The sequence below is a fragment of the Dysidea avara genome, chromosome 14, assembly GCF_963678975.1.
Source record: "Dysidea avara chromosome 14, odDysAvar1.4, whole genome shotgun sequence".
NCBI lineage: Eukaryota > Metazoa > Porifera > Demospongiae > Dictyoceratida > Dysideidae > Dysidea > Dysidea avara.
In genome coordinates, this window is record NC_089285.1 from 14,034,097 (window position 1) to 14,060,521 (window position 26,425).

Consider the following 26,425-nt stretch of genomic DNA (forward strand, 5'->3'; position numbering starts at 1 on the left):
TGGTGGTGACCACAAGTCCTGCCTAACAGTAAACTGTGAGGTTTCAGATTATACTGTAGAGCCAGCCTACTTGTGGCAGTTAGCAAAAATGCATTTATGTAATGTTAGACACTCGTAATAGGTGTCTTCGGGATCAGCCTCGGTAATTATTGACGTCACCTCAGGTTTTTAAATCCTCGAAGACACCGTATTACGAGTGTCTAGGTGTTTTAGACAATGGAAGCGAACGCTGTGCCGGTGGTTAGTCCGTCTCTGATATATCGTGGGGATTTTAGTGAGCCAGTTCCTGAAAAATTTGGTAGAATTTTTATGCACTTGTTTAGTGACACTCCGGAGGACAAACCGCCTTATAATTGCCTCAATGATTACGACACTAAGATTGATGAGTTTGAGGATGAATTACTTATACAAGCATCACAATTGTATGAGAAATCAAGGGCAGATAATGATAGCGAAGAAGCCATCGATCAATTACTACTCGAAGCATCACAGGAAGTGGAAAAACAGTTAGCTAAGTACACCTGAGTCTGAACAAAAGACCCTACTGACCCTTAAGACAGAAGCAGGAAGCCAACCAGAAAGTAATTGTGCTAGTACAAGGTTTTCTTGTGCTAAAAGTGCCAGCGACGTTTCAATGGTAAGAATGTCAGCTATTCCAAAGAAGACACAACAGAATACAGAATGGGCATTGGTTTAATTGGGCTACACAGTGAGTGGAAAAGTTGTCCTCTGATGAAGCAGGGAGTGGACACGTACTAGAAAAAACATTTGTACTTATGAAGGTGGAAGCTATGAACTTCTGGCTATGTCGATTTATCCTTGAAGCGAGGGCGATGTCAGGTAAAGAATACAACCCTGATAGTTTATATCAATTGTGCTGTGGTCTTCAACGGAGTGTGAAAAATACTGATCAAGTTGTTAATATATTCGAAGATGGTGCGTTTGCTGAATTTCGTGGTGTGCTGGATGGTAAGCTGAAGCAGTTAAATAGGACTGGAAAGTACGTTGAAAAGAGAAAAGCAGAGTTAATTACTGCTGAGATGGAAGACAAACTATGGGAAAGTGGCTTACTGGGTGATCACAGCCCACAAGTCCTTGTTGATACACTGGTATACTTAAAATGGATTGAACTTTGCACTTAGGAGTGGAGAAGAACATCGGCGTCTTCGACACAACACAAGTCAAATAACTGTTGTCCGCAAGGAAGGTATGGTACCATACATCATGTACAATAAAGATATTTCTAAAACTAATCAAGGGGGATTAAAGAGCTGAAAACTTACCCCTAAACGTGTCATTCATCATGCAAATACAGACAATCCATCGCGATGTTTAGTGCACTTGTTTCTTAGATATAGTGAACTGTGTCCCAATGATCACCCAAACAATGCATTGCATTTGACTCCATCAAAGAATCCAACAGAAAATTGTTGGTATAGCCATGTGCCCATTGGGCATAATAAGCTGGCAGAAACAATACCTCGTTTACTGAAACAAGCTGGAGTACCTGGCTTCTTCACAAACCACTCTCTGCGAGCTACCTCAACTACCAGAATGTATGAAGCACAACTGGACGAAGCTTCCATAATGCAACGCACTGATCATAGGAGTGTCAATGGGGTGCATGCATACAAGAGACGTACAGATAAACTTGAAGAGTTAACGTCAGCTGTATTAAATGGAACTATTGTTAAGACACCAAAAGTTGAAGAAAAGGCAAGCATCAAAGAAGAGCAAAAAGAAAACACACAAAAGGTATGCCCTAATGTTAACCTTCCCACTATGCCTTGGAACTTTGAGGGAGCCTCTGGTTTCACTATTAACTTTAACTTCAAGTGACTTTCTGCTACTACAACTATAACTGGTGTGCTCAAAAATGATTACTTATGTGTTTACTGAACTGTTTAAAACCTTGTACTAATCTTTTAAACTGTTTTATTTCTTTTTTTAAATGATGACAGACAAAATTACAATTGTTATGTTGAGGTTGTAAACAGGTGTCTTGTTACCTGTTGTGGTTGTAAACAGGTGTCTTACCAATAGGATACCTGGTAGGAGGTGTCTTCACTAATTATAGACCTCCACACATCAAACGAAATGCTGCATACCATTGTCTAAAACCTGTTAGCCATGTAGTTGTAGTTGTAGTAGTATATATACAAGCAGCTACAGATTAATGGTTGAATTTTTTTAACACAAATAACCATTACCAGCTTGATTAAAATGTGCATTAGTTGGTTACTGAGATACCATGAAATACTGGATACTGAGATATTTCTCAATACCAGAAGCAAAAATACAATACCGCCTAGCACCATGCAGAAGTTTAATACAGACTTCAGTTTGCCTTTACTTCTTGCATGCAAGCTGCTTTTACCATTCATTGAAGTAATATGAAACCTTACAAGGTTAATTGAACAGGATGTTGGTGGTCATGTGACTGACTGGTACAATCCCTGACTCTAGCACTGGAAAGAACCAACTCCATCAGACTTCTTGGCTACTGATGTTGATACAAGTAATGATATTTGAAGGCTTCAGTTTGATTAGCACTGATGTCTCATGATTTGTGCTACACAGAGCACACCCTTGCCAGCCAACTAGTCTCACTATGCAGCTGACATCTTCAAAATAAGTGCCATAGGCCACCAAAATTTGGTACAGGCATTGGGAAAGTGTTTCTCTACAAGGCTACAGATATTTACAGTGATTTTTAAAGATATTTAATTCCAGGGTGCTTTACCACCATGAAAATGTATTTTCTCAAGCTGTTATACTTTTATACACAAAAAGGACTCTGTCACATTGTTCTACAAAGTAAGAAATGTTTGTAAGTAAAACAGTTAGGCACTGCATTACTCCATTGTAGAGAAATAAGACAGAGAAGGCTGTAGTTTATGCAGTGTATATCCTTGTAAAGAAATCAATCTATCTCGAAGAGTTTTATCTGGTAATGTAGATGGTCTTAGCTACTAGAGGTTGTTTAGATACAAATTCCTGTAGAATTCGTGCTACTAGAACAAGTTATTGGCACTAAAATTTTTTCAATTAGATAGTGTGGGTGAAAACAGACAATTGCTTAATGGAAATTGTATGGCTTCACATAATTGCATACGGACAAACATAGATAGGTAGGTAAGTACACACACAAACAATTTCAGTAAACCAGTGCGCGCCCAGAGCCGGACTGTGGGCGCGCACCTGTTAAACTTAAAAACCCAAGGGATATGACACCTCTACAAATCACGTACTTCCTTCAGTTCCAAATCACAAATCTCCAGCGATTCTCTCACGCAAGTACTTAATGCTGCTTGAAAACTAGTCTCGAAAACATATATATAAACAATACAAGCTTACAGTGATACAATACTAGTTCTTAAACAAGAACCATAGATCTTTTATAAGGATCTATGCAAGAACTAATGTCCTTCAGAACCCAGTAATAGCCTTAGAAATCACACTATGGCAATCACGCGTGACGTTTCAAATCACAAATCCAATTTCAAATCACGCACAGATTTGCGAAGGTGTCGTATCCCTCATAAAAACCACAAGCATCAGCTCACACGGCGTGACACGCGGTCTCCAGACGGTGGCAAAATTCCTAGTTTAGCTGCGTCCTACCAGCAAAATACATAGAATAACTGTTCAACTCCACCGATTAACTAACCATTTATGACTTATTAGACGGAGTAGACTTTCAAGTCCACCGCTTCTGCGCCGTCTTAGTCTCGCCACGCGAGACTAGTATTTGGCGGCGGAAAAACATGGTAGTGACAGCTGGAGCTGAGTAGTCTCGCGTGGCCAGACCACTTTTTCTCAGCACGGCGCTTATCGATTAAAATTATAAGCGCCTGCTCGAAAAAGGGGCTTATAATTTTAATCGATAAGCGCCGTGCTGAGAAAAAGCGGTCTGGCCACGCGAGACTGGGAGCTGAGCGATGTACGGGCCGGCCGGGCTTACTTGTGTTACTACAACAAATTGCAGTGTTCCACCTGCCTCAAACTACACCGTAGCTACATAAAAACATTAAATATGAAGGGCTTCACCTTCATTTAAAACTTTTCACGCTGCTAGACTGGTTTTATTGGCTTCTCAAAAAGTGTCGATAGACATTCAAAACTTTGAATGATTGCCCGTGACTATACCGTAACCTTCTTGACGTCATTCTCATTGCGGATATTGTCCATAGCAACGAAACATTCTGGAACTAATGGCAGCTTGGGTAGGAGCGAGACGACTAGTCAACACCAGCACTGTGTTAGGTAGGAAAATCAATCCGTGCGCTCCTACGCCACGTCCATGGCCTATTCTACTGCACCGCGCTGTTGCACAAGAGAACACTCCAGAACAGAAGGGCCCTTGGATAGAAGAAGAGAAGAAATATTGTAAGTTCTCACTAGTGTTTTGCCAGAACTGGGGTAACTATGTTGCAATTTATAAACTCTAATTAAAGAGCGCTAGTGGGCATCTCAGAAATACCTTTTGTTTTGCTCGCATATAATTCTTAGCTGGTATTGGCATAGTTAACTAACACTGATAACACAGGATTGACTGATATTTTAACTCCATTCAATTCCAGTATGTAATGAAAACAATACTACTTTTGCTGTTATGGGCTTGATATGGTTATGTGATTTATGGAAGTGCAGTTGCTCCTAGACTGCTATAACAAGCATTAAGGTTACGGAATAGTTTAAAATGCGTGGGTGGAACAAATTACAAAACCTGCTGTAAACCAAGCAGGGATAAATAATTTCAACAACTGTGTTGTGTTAATATAACTAATTGTGCTTGTTTGTTTTTACTACAGAACAACAACTGTTCTTTGGTGTGTGGTCCACAATAGAGCAATGTTTTATAAAAATGCGCCTCCAAAAACCAGACTAACAGATTACTGAATCCTTATAATTTCAACACAAGTGACTAAACAACTAAAATATCTAGGTCCTGTTTGTATAGACATTTTATTGAACTTTTAGTAGTTTTTTCGAGTGAAACAAGCTCTTTGAATGCTTGTATCTGAGTCACTGGGAAGAAACACGCCAAAAACGTTTCCACAGGACCTAATAAATTTATTATACAGTATCACTATGCCCCAGAAATGCCAATAGAGCCCACAGCTTTTGCTGTATTTGGCTGCGGAAAAAAGATGGTAGTGCTGGACTTAATTTTAAGCTACGTGCACCTTAAATTTTTAGTTGATTATACTTTTAGTGGCCTAAGCAACAAGTCACTATACGTAAAGCTGAATCCCACACCAAGTGTGATAAGAGTTCCCAAACCATACATTTTTGAGTGAAAATATTAGGGATTGGTTATCCAGTTATGATAAAAAAAACTGAATTTATAAAAATAACTGGTTGATTAAGCGGTTAAGTTTCACAACTCTAGAAAACTCTAGGTGAACTTGACAAAAATCTATTGTGCCTATTGAAAATGCTCTTGTGCCCAATAAATGTCACGTGACCGTATTGAGCCCGTAACCTTAAACTGTATTGCATTTCCAATCCATTGTTAGCTTTCCAGGCGTTTTGTCGGTAAATCTTGTAACTCACAGGATCAGACACAATGCTATCCCTGTAGCTTGTAACTATAAAAATTGCCGCTGTATGTACTTATCTTGGGAATCTGCTGACATTTTGCCATAAATAACATGTAATTATGCAGTTGTTGTGCAATGCATAGCAAAAATTCCATTTAATTCCTGGTATCTCGTTATTGGAAGTGAAACTTGTAAGTTGGAACTGGGACTCACATATTGTCTAAGTGTTGGGGCACTGTGTTGTGTATGCCTACTATGGTTATGGTGCAGAGCTGATATGATACAAATAATAAAAGTTGCTAGCGATTGAAGATTGGCTCAAGATTGAAAGTTGTAAAATAAGGTTTAACTTGTTCCCAGTGTCCACATCACGGTAGCAGGGAATGATCTACATACTGGAAGTGGGATAATGGGATGACGTGCTTGGAATGCTATTTCTGAACCTGGTTGTCATGTGACATTATGGGTAGGCCAGAATGGAACCAATTATTGTTTTTAGCAGACTGCGCACCATTTCCAAGTAGTTTGCTTCTACTTAATAGGCATGCTAGAAATATTCACTTGGAGTTTCTATTTAATGCCCAGCACATGACATGTTTTAACAATCCATTTAATCCTGATGTAGAATTATTTCTTAAAGGTAGTATTTTCATGTTAATAGTTGTGTCCAAGCCTTTAGGTTGGTTTTCTGAAGTGACTATAGTTTGACAATGGTTAACCGCAGTGTGTGGTAGTAGCCCCTTCCTGATCCTTCAGGACCATTGAGCAAAGAATTGGATAGCAGCATCATCAACGCAGCGAACGATGAAGTGACAGCAGCCACAGAGAGTTCTAGTGGTAAGCGTTCAGCGTATTTGAAGCTAGATGATGAACAGAGGGCAACTATAGGAAAATACACGGCACAACATAACATTATCAAAGCAATTCGTCATTTTGCAAAAGATTTTAAAGATAAAACTTAAGGAGAGTACAGTTCATGGCTGGAAAAAACTATACTTGGAAGAACTGGAAATACGAAGAAAAGAGGGCAGAAATATGAATATTACAAAATTACCTTCAAAGAAAATGGGCCACCTGTTAATGCTTGGCAATACTATTGATAAGCAAGTATGGACATCCTTGATAGAACTGAGGGGTGTGGGGGGCATTGTAAACAGGCAGATAGCAATAGCCAGTGCCAGGGCAATTGCCAGGAGGAAGGACAGCAACATGTTGGCAGAGAATGGTGGGCATGTTGTTTTTACAAAAGACTGGGCCCACTATGTGCTCGTCTGCATGGGCTATGTAAAGAGAAAAGACAATACTAAGGCAAAAATTGCCATTGAAAATTTTGAAGAACTCAAGACCAACTATTTGTACAGCATTAAAGGTATCATGATGATGGAAGAAATTCCTCCACCCTTGATAGTGAATTGGGATCACACAGGGTTAAAATGTGTCCCAGTGTCATCATGGACCATGGAAAAGCAAGGCTCAAAAGAGTACCTATTGCTGGAATCGATGACAAATGTCAAATAACTGGCATCTTTACAGTAACCCTTGATGGCTTTTTTCTCCCTCCCCAACTCATATATCAGGGTACAACATCTGCTTGCTTACCCTCTATCACTTCTCCGTTAGAATTGGCATGTTACATGTATACCTAATCACTAGGAAAATGAGAGTAGTACCAAGGATTATATTCAAAAAAAACTCTTAGTCCTTACCTTTCAAAGAAACAGAAGGAACTGAAACTTTCTAGTGACCAGCAAGCTCTCTATATACCTTTTCACTTTAAACAAGTGATTGTACAATAATAACAACTTCCTAACTAACAAAAGCAAACAAATTATCAGTCACAAAATATTGCTAAACATCTCGCACACAATTAATGGAGAGTAGCTATTTACTCTTTGGGAAACTAGTGAGCTTTTTTGTGAAACAGTCTATAAGATGCTCTCATAGGTCAGATTGCTTGTATTTTATTTTACATGGTTCTTCGTCATATGCCAGTGAAGTCATATGACAGCTATGGCAAAAACACCACAATCGGATGACCCTTCTTGTTTCTGTATTGGCATCATTATCATGTCATTGGCTCTGTTTAGCTCAAACATTCGCGTAACTGCAGCGTGTTTCTGTATCAAATTTGTAAAGAATGGAATTGTGTACCGCTACTTGAGTACCTTTACACCACTTAGTAGAAACCATTATCCAGTGGTTTCTTTTTCTCACAGTGGAATAAACAGCTAACATAAAGCAAGGTACGTGCCCTACCATTGCTGCATCCTTTATACGGGTAACCATTACAGCGTAACTGTCTTGCGTATTACTGGTTTCTCTTCTACAATTTAACTGTTCACTAATGAATGGCAACCATATAGCTTTGATAAACGCGATGCCCCCGAACACAGCTGCTCTTGTCGAGTTCTCTTTCTTCTGTCGGTTCTGCCATTATGACCTTCAAATTGCAGTAGGTATCTATGAATCTCATATAGGTGATTACTAACTCACCTGTAGCTATTATACGCAGTAAAATTAAAGCACGTGTACTTGGTGGCTAGAAATTTTAAAAATCAGAAAAATCAAAAACTGCAAAAAAAATTCTATCAGATTATGCACATCCACGAATCTTTTCCACCTAACAATTTGCGATATACGTTATGTCTTTGGTCAACAGTGCTATTGTTCACTCCATCAAAGGGCACCATCCAGAAGAGGGGATTCTATTTATGGATTTAGCTTTTAAGTGCTGTGAGTGTTGGAACTTGAGAGCAATACCACTAGTTAACACTATACCTTGTATCCTCTACCTGCTCATACAATCCATCCTCCCCTTACGGATGTTGTCCTCAGAACTTGAACAGTATGTTGAGACTACTGATACACAAATCTGTGTTGCTAAGAATAATACATATAACTGCTATACATATATACAGAAACTTTCTCGGTGTTAATCTGTTCCTGATTTATGATGTTTTTTTCTTAGTTTCTACCTACCCATTGAATCGGAATAGAGATTCATATGTGACAATTTCATCGAGTTATGCTAGTCTGAAGGCACTAAATGAAAATTCCATTCAATAACAAATTTCATAGCAAGTGTTTTGGGTTGATCTGAAGGCTTTATTGGGTTTAGTTTTACCAAACCAATACTGCTTCATCATCGTCAGGGAAAATGAGGCTGGGTTTTAGGGCCACACCCAAACCTTTGTGGTCCCTACTTGTATGATGGCATGTTTGAATCTTCAAGATGTGGTAGTTCTTCATTTTATATTCACACGAGACCTTATAAAAATAGACTATACTTTAAAACAAATGTAGGGTACTTAGCTTAGTTGCCTAGTCAGTTTTTTAAGAACAGAATGTAGCTCGAAACCATTTGTAGTGTATTGTATTATTTGTGTTATTTGTATTCTTCCAGATAACAGAAAGCTACTGGACAGTGGAGTGGCGGCAGTGGGGGTGATGGCCACCCTCACGGCCACCAAGAAAGTGGTCTCTGGCCTATTTGCCTCCAAGGGACCAACAAGAGCAGCCCTTGCAGTTGCAAAGACCGAAGTAAATTTAAATCCAATTTCAGAAGGTTAGTTATTTGGATTAGTCACATTAACGTATATCATGAACCACACTATTCGCAATAAGGATTACCTTCAAACCCCTAATACAGAAGTCACCTAAAAACCATCTTAGGGAATAGACTTGGTCATGTAACAACACACAAAATGCTTATTATCAATCACTGCACTTAGACAATGGCAAGAAAAAGAGCTTAGTGAAATTTGGGGACATTCAAAAATTTTGACCAAATCATTTTATTTTCATGTAGTATGATAGTGGTTTCTTAAAAAGGGATCATCGCCCATGTTTTCTGCAAGAATCACACACCTAAAAACCATCTTGTGTAGCATCCTTCCACTCAAAGCAATTCTCTGGTGATGTTTTGCAAAGATTATACAGTGGAACCCCTCTAAGATGGAGGGAGTTACTATTCAGTGGACTGGACTACTGGACTGACATATTTTTGGTTTTTGCACATTCTATGGTTGGATTTATGGAATCTTGCTAGTAAGCACCCTTAGGGCACCTTCTAAATGCTGAAGACGAGCAGTGGAATATGCAAAAACTTTATTTCACTACCGTGGCGCTTATAATCTTTAATTGATCAGTTGAAACAGAAGTCTGGCGGCGAAACTAGCAGGACTAGCTTGCTCCTCAGGATATCTCGAAGGATATTGTCTACTGGCAAGTTGATCACTGGTTAACTAATGCTCAATCACATTCCCTGCACTGCCTGCAGTATTACACACCAGGGTAAGGAGCAAGTGCTGTATGGTGGTATAATGATGTGGCAAAAAATCTCTAATTGGTAAGCCCCTGTACTGAACTAGAGGTTGGCCATTTGAGACTAGCTTGCTCTAAGGATATCTCAAAGGATATTGTCTACCAGCAAGTTGATCGCTGGTTAACTATTGCTATATTCCCTGTGCTGCCTGCAGCATTACTACACACCAGGGTAAGGAGTAAGTGCTGTATATTGGCATAATGAACAGTAGCGAAATTACAGTTTTTGCATATTCCACTGTTTGTATTCGGTGTTTAGAAGTGGGCTGCAGGTGCCCTAAGGGTGCTTACTAGCAAGATCCCATAAATCAAACTATAGAATGTGCAAAAACCAAAAATATGGTAGTCCAGTGTTCCAGTCCAGTAATCCAGTCCACTGAATAGTAACTCCCTAAGATGGACACCATTGGGGAAATGAAAAGTGTCTTTTATATGGAGGTATCCTTATTTAAGGGGTTTTGTTTTAATGCATGCACGAGACTAGACCAAATGGTGGAGCAAGATAGGTTATGTATGGTACCATGTGAACCAGATATGATGAGTTTAATAACAACAGAAGTGATGTTATTGAGCATGGGTTACCTATGGTGTGTAGCCTCTACCATCCAGAAAATCAGGCACCACGAAAATTTTATGCATGTTCCCATAAAGTCTTGTCTGGTATTTGATTAGTTGTCAAGATGGTTGGCTATGCAGATTATGTAGTTTATCCTGTAGTGTAGTTTATTCATTTAACCTAAGGGTTGATTAACTTAAAAGTGTCTCTATGGTAATAGTGGTTCACTGATTGCTGTGGGTACAAATATGCATGCTATGCATTAGGCTCAGAGGAGGTTGGACACGCTATAAGTGCTATTTAAATATATTGCTCTTAATTGCATTCTTTTCTTTGCTATTTCATGTGACCCTCAATAGTCACTAAACTGAAAAATGATGGAGTTCACTGGGTTTCGTTAGATATTCAGATCGTCCTTCACGTAGGCTTCAAGGCTATGTACTTTGTTTTCTCAGATTCGGGGTGAAATTCATAAATTGTGATTTGATGCATACAACTTCACCAGACTTATCACGTACGTTTTCTATAATGACCCTTCACTGCATTACACTGAGATCGCTGTACTACCTTCCTCAATAAACTGATTTTGCGTAATTGGGGCGAGCCTGAGCGAGCCCCACACTAGCGAGTCGCCCACGTAAGTTTCGTGTCATGGACCATGTGCAAACAACTACAAAAGAAATCAGAAAACTTACCGAATTAATGCCCACTGTAGTCCATGTCACGGCAAAGTATACGGCGTAGATTACAGCACTTCCATATATGCTCGTGTCGTCGACCGTACCACAGAAAAATAAACGGCGTAGATTACAGCACTTCCATATATGCTCGTGTCGTCGACCGTGCCACGGAAAAATAAACGGCGTAGATTACAGCACTTCCATATATGCTCGTGTCGTCGACCGTGCCACGGAAAAATAAACGGCGTAGATTACAGCACTTCCATATATGCTCGTGTCGTCGACCGTGCCACGGAAAAATAAACGGCATAGATTACAGCACTTCCATATATGCTCGTGTCGTCGACCGTGCCACGGAAAAATAAACGGCGTAGATTACAGCACTTCCATATATGCTCGTGTTGTCGACCGTGCCACGGAAAAATAAACGGCGTAGATTACAGCACTTCCATATATGCTCGTGTCGTCGACCGTGCCACGGAAAAATAAGCGGCGTAGATTACAGCACTGCTTGTGTCCTCAACCATGCCACGTGTTGTCACGCTGAGATTGGCTATACATGGTACAGCACTGCTCGTGTCCTCAACCATGCCACATGTTATCACGGTGAGATTGGCTATAGATGGTACATAATGGATAGAGAAGAACGGCTTAGAAGAAGAAGAGAGCAGTATAGATTGAGAAGAGATCGTGAAACACCAGAGCAAGCGGAAGAAAGACGAAGGAGAAACAGAGAAAGTAGCAGAAGAAGACGTACTCAATTGACACAACAGCAAAGGGACACAATCTTACAGCAGAGAAGGCAGGATTAGTACGTTTTAATTAAATTTATTCAGTAGTATAATTTGTTTATATTGATAGTGGTTTGAATGCTGGTGAGAAACAGCACCAACAAACACTCCATGTACTGTTGCAGAATCACTTTCATTCATGCTGGATACATCCATTTCTCGATTCATTTCGCGACAGTGTGCCACCGCTTTGAAGCTTTTTTGTCAATGCACATGTGCCACCACGTGCGCACTCTCCCACTCGTTTATCTCATACATCATATATGGCTATACTTTAGCGCATTTCATCATTTCACATTACATCATCAAAATGTATTTACAACAATATGCTGACTCCTCGTACTGACTTTGCCATCTTGCCGCAGTGCCTGTAAAAGTATACATAGTATCATTAGCTAGCTATAGCTTCTAAATTCAGTTCAGGCTCGCCCCACGATGCTGCTAGCATCTGCCTAGTTTATTTTATTGACGCTTTAAACTCTGGCTTTGTTACCAGCCAAATCAGCGGGATTCGCTGGGGTTCACCATGCCGTTAGATTTAGAAATACTTAAACTTTCAAATGCACTATAGTTTTAATAAAATTGTCTTGAAACAAAGATTTTCCAATGAAAATGTACAGCTTATGTAAACATGTCCAACCTCCTCTACATTAGGCCCATGGGAAAGTGGAGACAAGCAACAAATAGTGTCGATATCTGAGTAGGTAAACCTGGGAATAAAACTAGTCGAACCAGTTAGACAGGCACTCAGTTGTAGCATTCTACACAGCAGCAGCAGCAGCGGAATGAAAGTTGCTCTGCTGTGTTTAGTTCCTGTGGTAAGATAATGTTGATCAGAAACTAGGGAAAGCAACTACTAGCAGCAACCCTCAGTCAGGATGACTACGATGTAAGCCATGGTCACGGGGTCCACAGCCCCATCTGGTTATGCAGCAACATGCAACTGGTAACCAAACCTCCTCAAGGAGGTGAACTGAACAGAAACCTTTATCGGTAAGCTGCTAACTCGTGAGCAGTCACCATAATCTCAAGTAAGGAACTACAGCTAGCTTGTAAGACCAGTTTTACAGTATATAGGCTGCACTGACGTGCGGGTAGTTGCGAGGGTAGCTGCAAATTCACAGACTGAGTGGCAGCCGCCATATATCCAATGCCAGAACATGGCTTTCAAAGACCGAGCGTGCAAGTTGGCATTGGCTTAGTGGAATTGTTAGGCACCCGCAGTAGAGTTTGTGGGGACAAAAAGGCTCACTCTTAGAATGGGCAACATTCTTGCACAAAGCCAAGTCACTTGCCAGCAACACTGATTTTCTATTGAAAAAAAAATTCACCCGTTATTTCAAGTTCCTTTACACAATGCAGTCCCTGGAATGGTATACAGTCCTTTAGAAGTGAGCTTTGCGATAGCAGTGGCTACCCTCTATTAACTACAAGTACCCTGTCTAAAAGAAAAAAAACTGATTCAAGGGGTAGGTAACAACCTGAACATTGTGCAGGTTAACCCCTGAAATTTCCATTTTGGAAAAATGAATAGTCTATGGTCCAAAATTTTGTATATGTTGAAATACAAAAGTTGACTGAAAGATGCAACAGAAGTACATGGAAATGTAACACTTCTATGGATTGACATGTTTTAAATTGAGGAGTTTTATGGAGATAGCTATAGCTGTACAATCCTGAAGGTTGAAATATGGGCAGTCATTTTTCTATGTGATACTTCATAGAAGAGTTACCTACTTCATTGGCATTAATTGAATAAACTATATAGTGGTTACTATAGAATAAAAATGGTTACTAATTGTAATTTTATCTACTATTACATTGGAGAGAAGGTATTGAAAACTGTCATTTAGAACGCACTTGTGCTTTAGTTGAATGCAACTCCTGGTGCTGGTAAATCAATCTTAGCACACCAGGAAGAGACCTCCCTGTGGTAATGCAGGAGTATCCTTCACACTGCATGGGAAGAGGAATTGTTGATGTGAAAGTAGGCTACATAGTGGTACAGCTCTCATACAGACAGGTTGATCTGTTGTCAATCCCTAGTGGTGGTACAAGGAGGTGCTTTCTTCATAAAATATGAAGTGTGTCTGCAGCGCAGTGCAGAAGGTTATTTTCTTGGCACAGGTGCCTTATGGTATGGTAGGTGTGTTTCTTAACTGGCACAATGGTAAATGTGTCCCAAGTGATTGAATTTATTGTAGGGGTGTATCCTACATAGTGGTGCAGCTCTCATACAGACAGGTTTGTCTATTGTTAATCCCCAGTGGTGCAGGGAGATGCTTTCTTTGTCAAATACAAAGTGTGTCTGCAGTGCAGACAGTTATATATATATATATATATATATATACCGTAGATTCCCTAAAATTTCGGCATCTCTAAATATTCGGCACTCCCCGTGCTTTGAACGCAATGTGCTCTTAAGTTTCGGCAAGCGCAGGAAAGTTTTTAATTATAAGCACGCTAATTTTTTGGCACTTGGAGTACTAGTTTGACGAAGGTCTCTTGAGTACTGAGGATTCCCAGTGATCTCACAATATGTTACCTCGATTCTGTATGAAGCACCAAGTGTGAAATTGTTCAGGGAACATACCCAACGATATCATCGTGTGACATCACGGCCGGCTATAGCAAAACGATCTTCGTTTCTGTTCACAGAATGAAATCTCTCCTGGCCCCACATGATACACCCTCAGATAACACTTTGTTAAGCCATGGAACACTTCATGCAGCATCTGGTAGCAAGATTTATCACGAGATAGTTTAATAATATTATTGATTGTGGTTTCTATTTTTTTATTACTTGTTGAAATCTTTAATATTACGTCTGGGTGATTGTATTCAAAAGCGATGTAGTAATGACATTGACCATCCCTCCTGGATAATGTAGGCAATCATAGTGTATAGCGCTGCGGCCAAGTGAGTGTTGTGGTATCGTCAGCTCCGCCTCGAGGCGTTCCTGTTGGTCCCTGTAGAAAGAAATCTAGAAAGTAAGCAGTAAATGGATCGCAAATAACATAGCCATGAAGCGTGCAGACTGTATTAGAGATAGATCCCTAAAAATTCAACAATAGCACCGGGTTGGTACATTTTTTTCCTAATTGTTCGGCCAGACCTGAACAGAATTAATTTAATTCTGCCGAATTTTTAGGGAATCTACGGTATATATATATATATATATATATATATTTTTTTTTTTGGCATGGGCACCTTATGGTATGGTAGCTGTTTTTCCTACCTGGCACAAAGAGCTGTGAAACTTAACTGGTTAACTGATCATTCAAAGACCCGTTATTTTTATAGATTCATTTATCAGCTATTATATATTTTTATCATAATCAAATAACTGATCTTTAATATTTTCACTCAAAAAGGATTGGTTTGGGTACTCTTTTCATTCTTCAACATAGATATCTCACTTGTTGTAAGATTCATCTTAATGTATGATGACTTGTTGCCTTTTTGGTCCAGTTTCACAGCTCTTAAAGGTAAAAGGCTCATAAGAGAGAGAGCTATAGCCAAAACAAGAGTTAAGTAGTATTGTGAAATGTAGGGGGGGGGGGGCTTCCTACATGTGGGGTAAACAGGTTCATCTGTCGTCAATCCATAGTGGTGTAGGGAGGTGTTTTCTTCACAAAATATAAAGTGTATCTGCAGAGGGATAATCATCCTCCTGTGCAGGCATGGTATGGTATGGTATGGCAGGAGTGTTTCCTACATGGCACAAAGGTAAATGTGCCTCATTATTGGAGTCATAGGCTTGATAACAGTGGAAGGTCAGAGTTATGCAATTCAATGGATATGGTCAAAGTTTGAGCATACCATAACTCCGCTAAACCCGAGCATTGAGTTATGAGTTAGTTCTGTTACAAATAAATTTGGGGCTATTGTACAAAACCACTTGAGTGGGAGATAATGTTGCAGAGGGCTGCACTTGAAGCTGGAGTGCCCTTAGAAAATTGTCGCAACAGAGACTATGTGGTTCATCCACATATGTCTAAGGAAATTTTATCATCATAAATCAGTGCTTTAGACACATAGAGTATAGCTGATGTTTTCACTTATCAGCAAGGCAGCATACTATTAAAAATTCAATCTGAGACAAGGTCATCCCTCTTTGGTCTCATGTTCCTCTTTGGTCTGTTCCAACTTTATTATTTTAATCCCTCGATGATTCCCTTTAGAAAGAACACGAGACCAATGGGGTTTGGTCTACAAGGGGAAGGACTACCTCTCCACCTTTATGGTGTGTAAATTTTGATCCTTTTCCCTATTGTTAAGGTGGTGATGAAGCAATGACCCGCACAAGAAGCCATAGCAAATACATACTCAATTTGTGGTAAGGAGCTAATTAATAAACCAGTTGTTAGCAAAAACAACAAGCAGCTGCTGTTATACAGTTCAGGTGGAATGTAACTCACCTTTACAACAAATTAACAGCCTTGACAATGTGAAAACAAGTGCCACTAATAATTATTATTTGTTACTCACCTTATAGCCTGTTATAAACATTATCTTTTCTTTGTAGCCAGCCACGAATCATATGAATGGTAAGCAATAGTGTCTGAATAATTTGTATTGGTATATCATATATCCATTGTATGGCTTCTTTGCTTGGTGCAAACGGAGGAACAAGGCTCTCATCTGCTTGTAAATGCCATATATTTCGACTTGTAAATCGCTTCCGCTTATTGATACGTAGAATGATTCTTGTAATAGTAATGTGAAGTATTGGAGCTAAAACTTGAGGTTGTTGAGAGATAACGTGTCTTCTCTGGTCCACTAAGTACCACCGATTTCTTGGTTTGAGAGCAGTTCTATGCTTTATACTCTCTACAAATGATAGATTCCTGTATGCATAGTTTATTTGTATGCAAAATTAAGTACTATCTTTCGATATGTCTTAAATTGAGACCATGTTGATTGTTGTCAAGAATGCGCGTTATTGCTTTAGCGCCACCTTAATCTCAGAGCTGCAAGTTGGCATGAAGGTGTGGATCACACAAAGGTCTTTTGATAGTTAGTGTTCTTGGCCTTTGTCCTCCCACAACAGTCTTCCAGGAGGTGCGCACCCTCTTGTCCTGCAAAACTAGAGAGATTTTCTAGACCAGGTGTTTCATCAGCATTGTTGGCGCAAATAGTCTATAGCAGACTGAGCTAGACATCTTATACTACCAATGTAGTGTTTTAAGCACATAAAGTAGTCTAACTGATGTTTTTCTTTTCAGGAAGAATGTCAGCTTGTTGGTATGGACTGTGAAATTCACCATGTTATTATTGTTGCAGCTCAGCATACCGTCTAATGGCCTCGCGTTTTGAGATAAGGCATCCCTCATTGGTCTCATGTTCTTCCAAAATTGTTATTATTTTCTTTTAATCCTTAGGTAATTCTCTTTGGAAAGAACATGAGATCAATGGCAGGGCTGGAGGAAGCGGTCCAGCCAGTCAAGCCATAGCCTGACCACTTTTTCAGCATTGATTTTTAAAATATAGTATCCGAGTTGCTGATAAACACTGGCCAATTATGCTGCCGTGTTTTTGTGAATGATAGCTAGGTCTAAAGCATCGTGCAAGCATTGTGATAACACCAGTAGAATACTTACATCACGTGACAATCGGTCATGGAAAAGATCGAAACACTCTAATAGAACAGTCACCCTAATAGAGCACCCAGGTATTTAGCCTACTGATTTATTTGTCGAACACTTTATGCAGCTAGCAAATGCAAAGTATGAATAGATTTGTATGGAAGCGTACATAGCTAATTGAATAATATTTGAGCGCTGCAGCATAACATGATAGGGTAAGATTAAGCATATAGCTTAGCATAGGTGGCAGAAGGGGGGGGGGGGGGGGGGCTTAGCCCCTCCTCAGAATGATATCACACCGAAATTATCCTTTTTTGATTGGGGCTGAAAACCGTGATAAAGATCAATATACTCTAATAGAATGCTCAAATACCCTAAAATGTTGTTTTAATTACAATGTTTTAAATTGTACCTATAAAATTGCTATAAATTAATTTTGGTGAACTTTGAGACATTGTGAAAGCTAAAACAGCTGCAGCTTCTGGGGTCTGTGCCCCCCAGACTCCCTGCTGCCAGAGACTCTATAGTATTATATTCCGGTTAGCCTCCCCTCATATCAACTACTTCCTCCGCTATTGTAGCTTAGTACCTAACTAGCTATTCACTGAGTTGTGACTTCATCACATTAGATAAGCTAAGTTATATTAGGCAGTTTCAAATGCTAGTTATAACTCACACTGCATGTGTATAGTGGCCATAACTAACAAAAGGGAACAATACTGTATTTACATGTGTTACAACTGTATAATGTAAGAAATCAATGTGAACATTTGATGTAGCTACATGCAGTGAGTTTAACGTGTTAGTCAATAATATGCTAGGGAATTTACAGGTGAAAATAGTCTCAGATTTAATCTCAGAGCTTGCAAATTTGAAATTTTCCTGGGGAGCATGCCCCCAGATCCCCCTAGCATTTACACAACCGAAAGTGCTCAGAATTTCATAGTGCCTATCCCTTGGCCTGACCACTTTAGAATTGCTTCCTCCGGCCCTGAATGGGGTTTGGTCTACAGGGGAAAGGACTGCCTCTCCACCTTTGTGGTGTGTAACTTTGATCCGTTTTCCCTATTATAAACTTCAGGGCTGCAAGTCCTCACTAATGGTATAGATATATGGATCACACAAGGGCCTTTAGCTATTGGTGTCCTTATATTCCTTGCCCATCCCAGGAGATGCTTGTCAAGAATACAGTAAACTAGAGAGCTAGCAGGACATCTATACCAAGGTTTGCTCATTGTATACTTAAGGGAATAGGGTTAGGATCAGTTTTATTAGGTCCTGTGTTGGAGGTCAGCAGACTCATGCCCTACTGTTGTGATCCCCATATAATAATGAGTATTTAGACAGATGTCACTTAAAGAATGGGGAAACTACACCACCAAAGGGAGCAAGACCTATGATACATGTGTAGATCTAGAGGCCTGCTGCCAAGTGGGTCTCATTCCTTAGAAAAATAAGCCAGGAAAGCAGTGCTCGATAGCCAACATTTTCTCTCCAAGTGAGGATAGTGTAAATGAAGTACAGAAATGGTTTCCTTGTCCTGGAGTACATGGCTCCCCAGATACATAATAGCAAAGGGAAGGGCTCACTGCTTGTAAGAAGGCCTACAGGATAGTCCCAGTGTAATCAAAAAAAGTTACCTCTTTACCTGAGTAACATTCCAGTGAAGGAACTAAGCAAGCATATTGGTAACAGCAATGTTAAGACCACTCAGCTACACCAACCACTAGTTTTGTCTTTGGTTTTTGAGCAGTTCATTACAGCTCAAGGACATACAAGTTAATCTGGAAAGGATGGATGCTAACTCTTCTGCATTGTTGTTATTCCTTGCAAGAAGAGGAAACCTTCAAGATGTTTAATTTCAGGGGGAGATTACAACTATCTCTACTGAAATTCCAACAAGCCTTCAATGCAGTTTAAGTTTTTTTTTATTTTTTACACAGGACATAGCAGTAGAGGAGGGCAGTTAATTAACACAATTACAACTGGTTTAGGTGAAAACCCTACTATTTAGACCCTTAAATACTGAGCTATACACCTGGACTAGGCCTCATCAGCTTGTAGCAGAGTCTCAGGCTTTATCAAGGTGCGCTTGGGATAGTAAATGGATCAGAAAGAAGTATTCATATAGTGTCTATATGAATCAGAAACGTAAACAGAACTTAAGCTGTTATGCATTGTGGCACGTAGTAACACCTCAGTCTCTGCAAGCAGTTGTTTGAGGTTATCATATTCAACTACAGGATTGGTTCCTCATGGTTTTAGAAACCAAGGCAAATATTGGTTGTGGCAATGAATGAATATAATGATAATTGTATTTGGAGGGACATCTAAGTACATTCACCTACAGCGATTGCTTGTGTGGGTAAATGGATGAGTGCTTCATGGGCCCCTTCTAGTGGGGACAAATGTTAGACCTTCTGACTAGCTTGTATGGGTATGTAGGTCCCCACTAAATAGTGATAGAACCCTGATCATTACTTTGGGATTAAGACATGCTTGACCTTGGTTAGCATGAAGTCATGTGATCTCACATGATAGCCAGATTACCAATGGTCTATTGTTAATATTCCAAAGTTAACGGCACTTCATTGCATTCTCCCAACTTCTAGTACATTACTCCCTATTCCTGTGATTTGGAGACACTGGGGAGAAGTTAAAGTGCATCAGCTGCTATTTTCTGAAGATCTGGGTAACAGCAGTAATTGCATATGTGTTCATATGGCTTCTCGTACTTTGTAGAATAGGCAATAGCTACAGAGGCAGTGTTTTCTGCATTAAATGATGTAGTTTGATTGATTGTTGTAACTGGCAAGGAACCTTTGTTACTTGTGTCTGCGATTAGTGAGGTGTTGTACTGTAGCGCTTGCCATGTCTGGGAATTGTACAGTGTCCGGTTTATGGAATAGAGAGGTGTCCGCTATTGAGTGGGGCATTAATGCACACAGGTATTGGAAGTTGCATTTGGGACTTTATTAATTGTCCGTTATAAAGAGGCTGTCCGCCTTTCAGGGGTGTCTGTTAAGAGGGGTTCCACTGTATGTCCACCAGTGAGTATCAAGTGAAAAGGAAACAGTATGTGTATTTCAGAAAAATAAAACTCTGAAATCTGTTATTTTACAAGTAGAAGGAAAATTAGGAATTTTAAGTTTGATAGGGATCAAAGAAAAAAGCAGGGAAACAAGGGAGATCACCTATACCTGCAGATTTACTAGCAGACATTTAATCTCTGCTTTAGTCATAGGTATAGACTGAATTAGGGGTTAAAGGTCCACTTGTATATTTGAAGGTGTAGGTGACCTTCCTTGTTTCTCTACTTTTTTTCCTATGATCCCTAATCGGACTTAAAATTCCTAATTTTTCCTTATACTTGTTTGTTTACTTATTTTATAGCATAATTATGACTGGAGAACCTATGCATACCACATCATGAGTCCTTCCGCATGTCCATGATTCATTAGTATATAACAAAATAAACTTACAGGATTTAGGGAAAGATTGCAGGTTTGTCACTTTTCATTTGGTAAGAAGTGACCGTCTCAGTAAAACCTGACTTGTTCGTTGTACAACTTCTGATTTTTTTTTTCTCAGCACTATCTGCGGTGTCCAAGAAATGGATCACCAAAAGTTACCACCATGCATGTTACTTAGGACACTAATGCATTGATTCATGTTATTGTGGTTAATGTGAAAATGTAAAATGGTCTTGCACGTAGGGCAGGTACCAATGCTAGTACTCTAATAATCAATCGAAGCCACGATGACTCCGCCCCTTTTTGGACAAGTGCACATCTTTGCAGGCTGACTTGAGATACTCTAATACAGCAGTCACCTAATAGAACAGTCACATGTTTATGGCTAGTTGCATGCCTTAACAAAATACTAAACAAACTAGTATATTAAATTATGAATTTAGGGATCCAAGCGATAAAAAGTAGTGAAACAAGAGATGAACGATGGTAGCTATTACAGCATAGCTCGGTGGGAAATCCCTACTTTGGCATTGAACACAAAATAATTGCTATACCATGCCAAAATAGGGATTTCCCATCAAGCTATGTTGTAATAGCTACCATCGTTCATTTCTTGTTTCACTACTTTTCATCGCTTGGATCCCTACTTCATTTTTAAATTTATAATTTTTAATATACTAGTGTCACAGTTGTTGTATGTGATAGCAAAACTCAGAGATTTCGTATGAAGTGCTGTTGACTTTTGTGTGTTTTAAGGAGGTTTACAGGTTTTTGCAATTAAATTCATCACCTTTACAATTGACTTTATCCCGTTTGCAGTAGAGTTGTCGCTTTTGCACAAGACCAAAATTGGCAGCTGCATTGAACACGAAAACAAGATGTAGCAGCTACTTCATGATCTTAATGAAGTACAACTGTTATGTAAACAACTCTTTATAAGGCAACAATTGTTCTGCTACAGCCTCTTCAACAGCATTAGGGTGTGGTCACTTGCAAACAAGCTAATTAACTCAATGGCTTCACTTATAACCAGCTCCAGTTACCCTGTGGTGTCACAAGTGTTATTTTCCATGGCAAAAATGATCCACCTTGTGATGAGCGACTGGTTTATTGCAGTCAATGTAATTATGATGAACTGTTGTGCGAATGTGACTAATTCAGTTGCAAAACCGACTGATTCAATTGCAAACTGGATGAAATCTACTGCAAAAGTGACAAACTCTATTGACGAAGTCAATTACAAATGTGATGAATTCAATTGCAAAAACCGGTAACAATTAATTTTGTGGTTGTAATTGGTCCACATAAAAATAATGGCGACCAGGCTTCATACCCAAATTAGTAAATGTATGAAAACATGTAGGGCTGCCACATACAGAAAATTTGTGTCTTGTGTGTCATGGATATCTGAGTTGTGTAATATGTTGAACATATCGCAAAAGGCGGACATGATTAAAATGCAAAAGGAAAACATTACAAACTTGTAAACAGACTGGACTTAAAACATCAGAAACTATACCAAATACTACGATGACAGTGAATAAACCCTCTGCTTCGAGGTCATAGTTGATTAGCTAAGGCTGCTAAAAGTTATGTTTTACATTAACCTTGTTTACAATACTACTTTGTTGTTTTATTTAAACATAGAGCTGAACATCAGCTCAAACATGCTTTATATTCACATTTAGATGCTCAATATTGTTGTTGTCCTTAGTATTGTGTTTGGAATGCTATACAGGTAAATACATATAGAATTTGAGGTATTGTGTTTGGGATGCTATGAGCCTGCATTTTAGTCACATTCTCTATTTTGTGACTATGATTTGTGCATTACAACAAAAGCCTCAACTTTCATGAGAGTACAATGTGTACAGTAAAGCACATGTAATGTTTCTTTGCCTATAATTGTAGACAGTGTTTTCCAATGTTCAGTTGTTGTTGCAGTTAAAATTGCATGTAGAACAGTCAAAGTGTTGACAATGAAGTTAATTATTGACTTTCTACATTTTAGGGAATACTGTCACAATATTGTGGCAAGGAAAGCCCTGTTTTGTGCGACATCGCACCCCCATAGAGATAGAAGAAGCAAGGAAAACTGACATTACAACTCTACGTCATCCAGAAACTGATGATGACAGAGCCATTCGGCCAGAATGGCAAGTCCTAGAAGCCAATTGTACGCATCTAGGATGCACACCTATTGCTTATAAAGGTGATTATCAGGGCTATTATTGTCCCTGTCATGGATCACACTACGACACTTCTGGTCGGATAAGGAAAGGCCCTGCCCCACTCAACCTGCAGGTGCCACCATACAAGTTCTTAAGTGATGAAACTATTATTATTGGGTGAATGACACCACTGTTGTGTTTAATTGTCTTTAACTGTATCTGTATGTATTGAATGTAACAGTTAGTAGGTTGATTTTCAATACTTTAATACTTTGTGGTCTGAGCATTATTTTGAGGAATTTTCACAGAATACATACCTCTAACAGTGAAGGGGCCATTGCAGGTCAAGTGGTTCGGACAAACCCCCCTCTGTGAAAATTATAAATGATTGGAACAGTTTACCCCATGATGCTTATTTTAAAAACTAAATTAGAATTCTTTTATATATCCACCGTCTTGATTTTGTATAGGTTTAACTTTGAGATCCCAAGAATGGTAGATCGAAATCTCCACAATAGTAAAATAATTATTTTCTCCAGAATTTGATACCTCTACTGCATATTTACTAGGCAACAAGTGATTGACTGTTGCTGCAGTCTACAGGCCCCCAAACAGATACCTTCTAAACGCATTTAGTGATATGGTTTATAGGCATCTACAGTTTGGATTGGTGGATACCTAAACTTACCATATAGACTGGTCCACTGGTAACTGGCTGAGTTCTTTGAGGAGGGAGCACAAATTTACCTCAATTGTCATTATTAAAATTTTTTGCCATTTACCCACCATCACAGCCATTTCTCTTGGCAGCCAACTTGCTCACATCTCTTTCACCACAACTTTTTGGGGGGTACACCTGTTTTTTACAGCTTGGCTGTTTTGGATTAAACATATATTAACAATAAGCTTCCTGGACACCATACAGACAAGTGTTATAGTTAACGATACCCTCATTGCTTATAATTGTATTAACCCTGCTCCATGCCAGAGAGAAATCTTTAATTACACTATGCACATTTAGGGTCCACACACAAAGAAGACCAGATTGTTGGCATGAAACCAATGGATAGTCTGTTGTTCTTAATCTAAAACACACAAACTCTAAATGTAACCTACAGTGAAAAGATACACATGCAATTAGTTTCATATTTATTATGCATCTATCAACATCATGACAGTAGAGGAGACTGACAAATTTTAGTGCCAAATTCCCTAGTACTGGTTCAAGGTATGTTAAAACCCCAGAGGTTTCTATAGGGGATTTGATTTACCTACAAAAATAATTTTTGGCTCAACAAGCTGCTGCTATCAACACCCCAGGGGTGGGGAAAGGCATAGATGTCGGAACATGAGGGCCCCCATGCAGGCCTTAACAGTTATAGGTACACATATTACTGTACATACCAGCCTGTGCTAACCAGGTAGTGTCACTCTTGCAGACCTATTGCCCCAAGGTGGTGCTTTTAAATTAGACCTCTTAAGAACTACCTGGGTACTTATAATCGTTCAGCAACACCCCAGAGAATAGGAGGAGACTGTGGGAGGGTTGCATCAAGTTTCTCAAAGTTCCCACCATTCTGTTTATGTGATGTATCCACACATTCTTACAATACAAGAAGAGGAGGAAAGAAGCAGATTGCAGAGTCAAACACTATGTTAGATACAACAGTACACTGTCAATAAATGCCAAAATTTAGTTTATGTACAAAAGCACAAGGATAACTCTCTGATAATATATATATATTTGAAGGGGTCAGTGGAAAAAAAAAGGACATGCATGTACCATTTAAAATTTTTCATTTCTTAAAAATTGGAATGGCCATGTGAATAATGTGATCACTAAGTAACAAACAGAATCTAGAAGTCCATGACAGTCTCAATGTATATTACAATTATGTCCCAAAATTCTGCTTAATGCCCACTACATGGTCACCTAAATTTTCAAATGGCACTTGTCCCCTTTTGCCACTGACCCCTTCATTTGGAGATTATGAAAATAATAAGTTCTATACTGTTCTGTTTGAATGATGGATATTGTTGAGACTGAGTGCCTCCTAGTATATATGTCTGAAATGAAGAAACACAAGTCACTAAATCCTTCATTAAAATGTACATTTAGGAGCTAGCTAAGCCACAACAGTACACAATTGTGTATACAGTACTAAAAATAACATTTTATCTTGCTATTCACTATACCTAGCAATTTGACTGTTAAGACCACTAAACCTGTTAGGTCAACAATAGTTGAGCACCTCTGTAAACCAAAACATACAGTAGTATATCAAAGTAATCAAACTAACATAACAGCTGTTCATCATAGCTTCTTGTTTGCAATTATCCCTTTCAGTGTACATGCAGACCCACCAGTTGGAAACATTCTGACTCGTCACATTTTACACTACACCATGCCTGAGAATTATGCAATGAGATACTGAGAATTAAACAGGTCTAGCTATGTACAACTAGAAAATTGTGAAAACTTGTCCATTCTTGAAATCAAATTTTCTCAAGCTGCTGTGTTAGGCAGATCACTGCATGTGTACACAATTGACACTTCTACAAATGGTCATGAAACAAATGGACCAGATTTCAGCACACCACGTTGTACTGACAAGGTAAACACAGCCGTTATACACATGTTCCCTTAGCGTCACAATGTTGAAGGGAAGGGCTTCAACAGTTATGTTAAAATACTAAACAATGACAAGTGTTCCATGCAGTGTAAAATCCTCCAAAATTACAAAGAATACCCCTGCTCAAAATGTTGCACGTGTTACAAACCAGAAGAGGTATGACACATGTTAAGTGCTATCAAACAGAATTACATATTTCGACTTCTAAACTGGTGCTTATATGATTGTGGAGACCTTGAATACAATTTCCAGTGCTATTCTCTTCCATATTTTGCCGCTTTCCTTCCATTTTCGTGCAGTGAACTCTTCATTACATAATTGATGTACTGCATGGAAGAACAGCTCATGACTTTAAACAAAAAATCAATCAAATGATGTCTCCAATCACCCTGTATATTATTAAGATCAAACCGCTGGGGTTATTATTACTGTGCAAAACCTCACATGGAGTATAAAAGTACAGATAAACAAGTAGATGTGTCAACAAAAATTGTCCTAACAGTTAGTCTAGTGCTCACTGCATGATTAAATTATGCATAAGAAAAGCTTTCGATTTGCACCCAGTTTTCAATGAAACCCTCCTAAAGTTGTTTTTTAATCACTGTACAAATGCTATGAGCTGACGTGAGTGTGCTGTACCTCCTCTGATCACAAACCATAGCAG

The 26,425-nt window shown here is 39.1% G+C and overlaps 1 protein-coding gene and 1 long non-coding RNA gene across 2 annotated transcripts; one reads left to right on the plus strand and one right to left on the minus strand.

Annotated features, from left to right (window-relative positions):
* Positions 1–2,371: 2,371 nt before the first annotated feature.
* Positions 2,372–3,838, minus strand: LOC136244913 (uncharacterized). Its single transcript, XR_010695646.1, has 2 exons — positions 3,671–3,838; positions 2,372–3,620 (listed from the first exon to the last, which is right to left on the minus strand). It is a non-coding gene; the product is annotated as an uncharacterized lncRNA (long non-coding RNA).
* Positions 3,839–4,128: 290 nt separating this feature from the next.
* Positions 4,129–23,396, plus strand: LOC136244535 (ubiquinol-cytochrome c reductase iron-sulfur subunit-like). The gene is made up of 3 exons (XM_066036115.1): positions 4,129–4,389; positions 8,950–9,111; positions 22,969–23,396. The coding sequence occupies exons 1-3, from the start codon at positions 4,215–4,217 to the stop codon at positions 23,307–23,309; spliced, it is 678 nt and encodes a 225-aa protein (XP_065892187.1). The 5' UTR covers positions 4,129–4,214; the 3' UTR covers positions 23,310–23,396.
* Positions 23,397–26,425: the final 3,029 nt, after the last annotated feature.